This window comes from Acipenser ruthenus, chromosome 25 (genome assembly GCF_902713425.1).
Source record: "Acipenser ruthenus chromosome 25, fAciRut3.2 maternal haplotype, whole genome shotgun sequence".
In the NCBI taxonomy this organism is placed as follows: Eukaryota; Metazoa; Chordata; class Actinopteri; order Acipenseriformes; family Acipenseridae; genus Acipenser; species Acipenser ruthenus.
In genome coordinates, this window is record NC_081213.1 from 27119380 (window position 1) to 27127972 (window position 8593).

Genomic DNA, 8593 nt, shown 5'->3' on the forward strand with positions numbered 1-8593 from the left:
CTTTGGGGTTGTTGGGTTTCCTGGGTTTTGTAAGCGGTTTGTTTAGAATATCGGTGCCTCTAAGAGCTTTTCTGATCCATTGTTACGTGAATCAGGAAACCTCTGACACAACATTTACACTGGATGCTGTGTTACCAGTGTGTGCCATTCACAGACAATCATAGGCCTGTCCAGAACTCCTTTCCTTAGTAACAGGTGTAAAACTTGGCTATAGCATGCTAACAGAAAACAGAGGGTAAAGACCGAGGATCAAGGTTCTTCGACATTGTCTGCTGTGTTGTGAGTCTTTAATATAACAGAACTCAGTTCTAGAGGGCAAACCGTGACATGCTTTTCATAGCTAAGGGACGTGATTCAGAACAGTACTCTGTTCACAGGCAGGGCACAGTTAGACAAAAGCTTATCAGTTGTGGGAATTGTATACAGTAGCTTAATGTCATCTAAAGAAATTGAGCATGCACTACCTTGTCAGTAAGTACGTTTTAAAAAAGTGTGTTGTGGTTCAGCGAAAGCATGGTAAAGAACAGATATGTACAGAAAAGCATGTGAAAGCATGGTCAAACTGCAAAGCCCCTTTGCATTATTGTATTTACCATAAGAAATGCTTATATGTGATATTCTGTGAATAGATCACCCCCCCAGCTAAAATGCTAATTAAATTTGACCCCTTAGGCTTCAGATCATAATGTAGGAAACACACATTGCAGTTACAGGGAGAATGTAAAACACTGTTGTGTTGTTTAAAGCGTCTGCACTGGGATCCAAAGGCATTCTTAAGTGTGCTGTGAATCCGTTACAGCAGAAAAACCACAGAAGCAGCCACAGTGAAGCAGGACTGTGGATCAAGAGGTCTAATCATCATTGAGAGGAAGTGGATGATGTCATGCCAAGAAACACTGCAAAAAGGCAGAGACTCAAAGAGCTGCAACAAAGTAGGGTACTTCAAAGGGGACAGCTTCTCCTGCCAGCATTCTGTGTTAATGAACACCAGTCATTATCTCCTAAATGACTTGCAGAGCTCCAAGAAAGTGGCAAGTCCAGTAATCGCAGCCGTGTGTGCCTGCGGAGCACAAAGGGACCGTCTGTCTGCCTCTCACGAGGCTCCTCGTTGTGCAGGGAAGTTCTGCGGGCACACCGTCCTCAACTTTAAACACTCACTTAGAGTTTAGCACTACGCTGTAAAGGACTGGCTTCTCAGCATTAATGGAGAAGCAGGGTCTGGACACAAACTAAAAAACTCACGGTTCAAAGAATAATGTCAAGGACAGAGCTAGCTCCACAGTCATAACCTTAAGATATTTCAGATCTGTATCAGCTGCTAGCAGGGAGTTCATTCCAAAATGTTTTGACAGCAAGCCTTTATTAATATCTGTGGATGCTAATTAGAGAAGTGCCCGGAGAGATATCCTGAATGGATCTTGTGATACGGTAGATTTGAATTTACACTTGAGCAATATTACTCTCACAGAAGGGATCATTCCCTGTATGGAAGGTATTATTTTTTTTCTATTCTTCTGCTGGGGAAAGTGAAACAATTTGTGGTAAATAGGGATACCTAGCGAGCAGTTAACATTGGTGATACCTTGCACCGGTTAGAAAACCATTCTGAGGAACGGAAATGGTCAGTGTGCTCAGTGCATATTGAGGGACAGCAAAGCGTTGGGCAAAAGTGGAAAAATACGTCAAGGTTTGGTCTGGAGGTCAGAAAACTGCACTTTCTGGAATTATTATTATTATTATTTATTTCTTAGCAGACGCCCTTATCCAGGGCGACTTACAATCGTAAGCAAATACATTTCAAGTGTTACAATACAAGTAATACAATAAGAGCAAGAAATACAATAACTTTTGTTCAAGTGTGACAAACCACAATTCAATAATACAGCAGATAATAGTGATAGTTACATCAGGATATGATTAAATAGTGATAGTTGCATCAGGATATGATTAAATACAAAGTACTACAGGTTAAACACTTGGCAGATTACAGTATTCTGAAGTACAGGATTAAATGCAGTAAAATAGGGGGCAGATAAGAGCAAAATAAAGCACATTTAAATGAAGGGTGATAGTGTCCCAGGATACAAACAGAGGAGTTCTACAGGTGCTGTTTGAAGAGGTGAGTCTTAAGGAGGCGCCGGAATGTGGTCAGGGACTGGGCAGTCCTGACATCTGTAGGAAGGTCATTCCACCACTGCGGAGCAAGGGTGGAGAAGGAGCGGGCTCTGGAGGCAGGTAGAGCCAGTCTTCTAGTGCAGGCGGAGCGGAGAGGTCGAGTAGGGGTGTAGGGAGAGATGAGGGTCTGGAGGTAGCTGGGTGCAGTCTGGTCAAGGCATCTGTAGGCTAGTACAAGAGTCTTGAACTGGATGCGAGCGGTGATCGGGAGCCAGTGGAGCGAGCGGAGTAGTGGAGTAGCGTGGGCGAAGCGAGGCAGAGAGAACACCAGGCGGGCAGCAGAGTTCTGGATGAGCTGGAGCGGACGGGTGGCGGACGCAGGGAGGCCAGCCAGGAGGGAGTTGCAGTAGTCTAGGCGGGAGAGTACCAGGGCCTGGACCAGGAGCTGGGTAGCGTAATAAGGAGTAAGGAGGAATAAGGGTGTAATGTGTTACTTCCCCTTTGAAGCGTGGTTTCTAATGGACATTACACACAGATTACTGACACCATAGCTAATAATCTATTCAAACAGCTAGGTAATAAGTTTACGAGTTCAAGTACAGGAAAGGAAGGACAGTTAAGAGATATGGGGCACAGCCCAATAGATACGTATGAGGGGGAGCCCAGGGGACTGAAGACAGCAAGACTGGAGGGTTACAGACCCCCATTGTAAACAATAATGACAGCATTACCTGATCTCAATTTCCACTGCCTGCAGGAACTGCTGAATGGGAAAGGGAAGTGCTGGAGAGGATTTCTTTGCTTGCATTGCCAAGAACACATTTCTTACAGGCAATAATGCCCCACAGGAACCATGCACTCACTTCAGATTTTTTTCCACAGACAATTACATGGGGTCACGTTTAAACAAAATACATGCAGTGGATGTATAGAGCAAAGTATTTCTTTCACATTTTTTTTTTAAAACATTCAGAAACTGGTTGCACCCCAGTTAGCAGTGATCTTGGCCAGCTTTGTCACCGTATGTAAAGCAGTTCAAGATCTGTGGTAATCAGGGGGATTAAGAGCTGTGTCTGGATAATTCATGGATGGAAATAAGACTCCTATTGCAGAGCAGTTCAATACAAGCTTGATTAGCCACGAGGTGTGTATAATAAGCTCAGGTATGTTTTGTTAAACTCCTCGCGAAACCAGGAATGGAAGTCTTATTTCCATCCCTGTAAATGATCTTCATCAGAGTCCAATTGAAAACAAAATGTGGAAAATTTAAACAGTACTGGATTTGTGAGAAGGATGGTATGCTAATGAGTTTTCTTTTTTTAAACTTTGGTTATTCCACCTTTAAAAAGATCTGAATACAATGACGTGATCTACACAGTCCACAGACAAAAGGGTTAGAAACAATTAAGAAAAAAAATATGAAAATTCTGCAATTCACTGAGGATTTTGTTTTATTACTTTTAACAAACAAAAAGACACAAAAACATTCATAAAAAAAATCCATAAATATTAACAAACAAAACTGATTTATTTTTTATCTACTCACATTTTTTTTTTTGCAGAAATGCAGTAAGTACTTAGTGCTGCACACAGGATATCATTTATTATATACACACTGATGAAAAGCCTACCCTTGCCTGGACGCTGGCTCAAGGCGCAGAACACCACAGCTACGTATTTACACAGTACTTAAGACACAGCATCCCTTTTATTATTTTTTTGATTTCATTATTCCGTCGAAGCGGCAAGATTTCAGTTTCGTTTTGTCCCAAGTGCTCAAGGGGTCGGCAGATTGCTGCATCCCATACAGCTTTCCAACTTTGGTCTTGTAACACAGTACTCTGTCTTTGTAATGTGTCATTCACAACACCAGCATCTGCTTGATACTTTACATCTAAAAAAAACAAACTAACTAACTAACAAACGAACACCAGCTGGAGTACGTCGCAGTTCAGTGTTCTCAATTATACCCTGCACAATTTTCAATGGGTGGTATCATCACAAGATGATAATGCACAGTTCCTGGTAATTAGATTAGGTATATTTTTCTGAGGCACAGCATCATAACATCGACCCAGAAATAATGTATTCAACAAGAGACTCAACCGAGATTTCAATGTTGAAAAAGGCAATGGAGTCCATTTTAATGGTTTCTACAGCAGCGTTAGGGATTACTCCCTCCGTCACTAAATGTATTTATAAGTTCCAGCAAATAAATGATACAGTTCCCTAAAAAGACCAATGTTAAAATTGACCCACATGACATAACAGGACTGAATGTAACCTGAAAATGGGAGACAGACATGGCAGATCAGGTCACCACAGTCAGACACTGCTCTGTTCATTTTCATGACATCTGCACTAGAACAGCAGGGATCTGTGGATTTATTTTATTTTATTTTTTTAAAGCAAACGTTCCAGAACCTTTTTAAAACACACAAAGCAGGAATGTAAACGGCAGCCATGCACACTGGATTGAATACATATTACAATATATTTTTCTTTAATTAACGTTAGTTTTTGCTTTAATTAAATGGAGGCATTACTTATGTTAATACAAAAAAAACACACACAAGCTTGCTAAATGTTGCCCAGCCATTTTTCTCATTGCTATTTTGAGAATGATTTAACTTCACTGATATTGACTGCGCAGTCCAAAACTAAAAGCACTCTGGAGCCCTTTCGTTATTACTTAGGCTATGCTGCCACCTTACGATGCAACATTGTCACAGCACTTCTTCCCAGGCAGGCTCGCACATAATGATCATATTTATATTTCTTCCAGCCCAAGACACTGAAAATGATTACTGATAAAGGAACCTATTGCCAGTTGTAATAGAGGTGTGACACACATACACATAGGCATCAACCAGCCTATGTAAAATCACCTTAAGATGTAAAGATCAATTTAACCACAAGAGGGAGCCACATCTCATCAGAAACATGCAACTTAGTGTAACCGAGTAGCATATAAAATACTACGTTATTTTTGTTGTAAAATATTGCTAACTGCTACGGATACCCATAACTGACCACTAATTGAGGTATTGCTGTCTAAACGTACAAGACTAGTATGATGTACAATTCACACACACACACACACATTACTAGAGTTTTATTTTAGGGGTCTTGTCGGGACGAGCTGCTTCGGCTTAGGGGGACCTGCTATCTTTTACTTCACTTCATTTAGTATCTGTATAAAATGGGGTTGCCAAGAAAGTATTTTTCAAGCAGACGGGGTCCATAAAAACATAAATAAAAACAAAAAACAAGCAAATAAGTTTATTTTTCCCAATTCATCTTCCTTTTGATAATCCGTGGGCAGAATAAATAGGAGGCCAATACAGTCAAACCTGTATTAAAGACCATTTGTATATAAGGACCACTCACACGGCCCCAGGAGGGGTCATGAGTCAGGTTTGACTGCACATGACTTTCACATTAACATTTGAAGGATTCAATCAAAGAGCACAAGTTCATTCAGAAACCCATGACAGAAAAAAGAAAGTAAGGCCTGTATGTTTTAAAGAGGGTGGGTTAGGTGGGGATGGATCTGAGCCAACAACACTTTACATGAACCTCCTCCCTAACGGAGCTCGCCGGTCAGGGTGTTAAACTTACACCTTTTTCTTTTTACAGTAAGCAGACCGGGGTTTATATTTTCCATGAGGCACGACACAGCAGCCGCTGCCAAAGAGCTCCCAGCACACCAGCCAGCCCCCAGGACGCGCGCACTCCCGGGGTGCCGAGGGTGAGCATGGAAGTTCAGGAGGGACTGCATGGGGGAGGAAGCGGGGGGGGGGGGGGGGGGGGGGGGGGGAGTCGTAAGGGCGTCAGCCGTGGTCTTTCAAACGCCTCATCGTCACACCTCGCAGAGCACGACCGGGAAATCCACGTGGATCCGAGGGTGATCCAGCTTCACCATTCCCTGCAGGGGCAAGACGATTTCACAATTAAAAAGTGCAATCCGCTTAATGATCCAGCGGACTGATGTGCCAACGACTATTCCTTCCCCTTCTGTTAGGATGTGCTCTGCAATACAGGTTCCCCCCACCTTCCCGTGCAGTGGACTTGGAAAATGTTTTACTGGGATGGAGTTGAAATGTACTAACCCACATCTCAACAGGACAGACACGTTACTGCTTTACCTTTTTGCTGTTCTTATGCCATTACTAGCAATGTGCTAAACTATTATAAAAGGTGTGTTAGGGTGTTCTCTGCTGTTACAGACAGCTGTGTAACGTGATGATTTGTCTGGACCAGGTGCTCACCTGAGGTATTAGATTCTTCTGAATCTTCTTCAGTTTCGCTCTCTTCCTGCCATTCTTTGTCACGATTGTCTCTTCGTAGAACTCGTGGGCCAAGTCTCCATCTTCATCGTAATACAGGGAGCTGTGGAGACAGAAGAGGCTGCTGGGAATCTGTGTCGACCCTGGATCTAATTAATGGGTCACTAATCACAAACACATCTAACAGACCAGGCACACGGCAGCAAAGTGTTGACCCTTGCGGATCAATCACACATGCTTTTCAAAGCTGGCAGATGGGCAGCGCTGGACACTAGTCTTTAAGGGGATGGCAACAATGGTGTCAAGTGGTACTAACTGTACTCAACTAGTGTCTTTCTGTGGATCTTTAGGTAACTTACACTGCTGTATGACTAACATTTAAATGCATTATTCTATTTTCATTTCATCCGACTTCTCCTAGTGAAACCTGAATTGATCAAACAGTATTATTTCTATACCTAGGTCACTGTGTGCTAGAGACATTTTTAGGAGTTTCACTTTAGTGAATAATTAGTAGCAACCACATAAATAAAACAATCAGATTAGCAAAAGCTTTATTTAGTATACGTACCTCCTTCTAGTAAACACGAAGGGAGTGCACGACCTGCTGCCCCGAAGCCTGGACAGTGTCTGTTCATTGCCACCGTTGGCTGGATCCGAACCGATACCGGAGCCAGCAAAAGGCCAGAACCCACGCGATTTGGAGCCGCTGCCACCCATCTTCAGCGCCGGGACATTATTTTCTGGCCGGACAGAGCCAGCAGAGAAGGTGCGACTGAATCCCAAAATAGATGCTGGTCACAAAATAAACTGATTTGTCTGTTCCAAGTAAAAAAATAATAAACTGATGGAGCGACTGAAACCTAACAGTATTACACAAAACAAATTAACAATACCTGCCTTCGTCTCAGAAGCAGTCTGACAAGTCCACACTCAGCATAAACGTTTTCTAATAAATATTACCCACCCAATAGCGCTTTTTACAGCCAACAAAACTCCCGTCTATCGGAAACTAAATCGATTATTATTATTATTATTATGATGATGATGAGATTTTACACTTAAACCGTTAGCGTACAGAACTCTACAGATTGACAACCAACACGCTAGTGTCGGGCCTGTAGTACACTTAGAAAAAATAACTGGCCTGTCAAATCCGATCTTTTTCTACACACTGTAGCCGGAGTTATTTGTGTTGTTTAATCTGTCTTCTTCTCACAGCACTGAACTATCTAATCGTATATATCTATTTCTGTTAAGACCTCTACTCCGTACATTCGAGTGAGCGTCTTGTCACAGATTTAGCCGGGTTACACAAATAACATGTAACATGTCCTGTATTCGTCGCTAAATGTTCTAACTGAACCCGACTGGCCCTTTTTAAGTGTCAGATAAGATATAGTAACTGTTAGTTACCACTCTCGCAGCAGAATGATTATCATCCTGTATTAATGCTAGTCGTAGCGTTTCTTTTTGCGAGGCCCGTCTCAAAGCAGGTCGCTAATCATAAACCTCTATCAGGCTTCTGTTTCGTAATTATGTGCAGAGAAGCTCCAGATACACTACAGAGACGTCATTCTCACTACCAGTCCGGGTCTCATATCAGACGCCTCCGTTTTCTATTTTCTACACCCCCTTAAAAATAAAATAGACACCCCTTGATAGATTCTACCTTTTTCTATATAAACACCAAGCACAGCGAGACGCGACTGGAACTACCTCACTTCCGTTCCCTGACGGCCCTTGTCACGTGGCGAGTTCTTCGCATAGGAGCAAACGTGCCATTCTCTTCCAAGGGCACAGGGTACACAAGTGACATTTTCAGAGGTCATTTACCTACAGTCCTGTACCTGTTGTAACGACCAGTCAGGGGACCAGTGGGATTAATAAACACAACATTTAACATGGGAGAAAAGGTACAGGGCTTTTACTAAACCAATGCTGTAGAAAATCTTCACTCACAAATTGGAAAGCTGGGCAAATTATGAAAATAGCCCAAAATTATTAAAACGCCCACTTTACACAAAGGCTGGACAAAATATTGGAAACTCCTGCCATAACATGACCTCTGACAGGACACACAGCTGGTCTGTAAATCTAAACCCAGGGTGCCCAGCCCTGGTCCTGGACAGTGAGGATTCAGCAGGTTTTACAGGTAACCATAGCCTCTTGACCTCCTGTAGATTACT

At 42.5% G+C, this 8593-nt stretch overlaps 1 protein-coding gene across 3 annotated transcripts; it reads right to left on the reverse strand.

The window, feature by feature from the left end:
• Window positions 1–5912: 5912 nt before the first annotated feature.
• Window positions 5913–8162, reverse strand: LOC117971348 (tumor suppressor candidate 2-like). Of its 3 annotated transcripts, none has more exons than XM_059000121.1 (4): window positions 8077–8162; window positions 6976–7179; window positions 6387–6507; window positions 5913–6043 (listed from the first exon to the last, which is right to left on the reverse strand). In XM_059000121.1, the coding sequence occupies exons 2-4, from the start codon at window positions 7122–7124 to the stop codon at window positions 5978–5980; spliced, it is 336 nt and encodes a 111-aa protein (XP_058856104.1). In that variant the 5' UTR covers window positions 7125–7179; window positions 8077–8162; the 3' UTR covers window positions 5913–5977. The 3 variants fall into 3 exon arrangements, with proteins under 3 accessions (XP_058856104.1, XP_058856102.1, XP_058856103.1); XM_059000119.1 differs by having other exon boundaries at window positions 6976–7223; window positions 8077–8154; XM_059000120.1 differs by having other exon boundaries at window positions 7305–8117.
• Between the last annotated feature and the right edge of the window lie 431 nt (window positions 8163–8593).

Coding starts and splice junctions, on each gene's coding strand:
- LOC117971348 (XM_059000121.1), bottom strand. CDS start 7,124: ATGGGTGGCAGCGGCTCCAAATCGCGTGGGTTCTGGCCTTTTGCTGGC. Junction 6,508..6,975: donor TTCGTGTTTACTAGAAGGAG/GTACGTATACTA, acceptor CTGTCTCCACAG/CTCCCTGTATTACGATGAAG. Junction 6,044..6,386: donor AGAAGAATCTAATACCTCAG/GTGAGCACCTGG, acceptor TTGCCCCTGCAG/GGAATGGTGAAGCTGGATCA.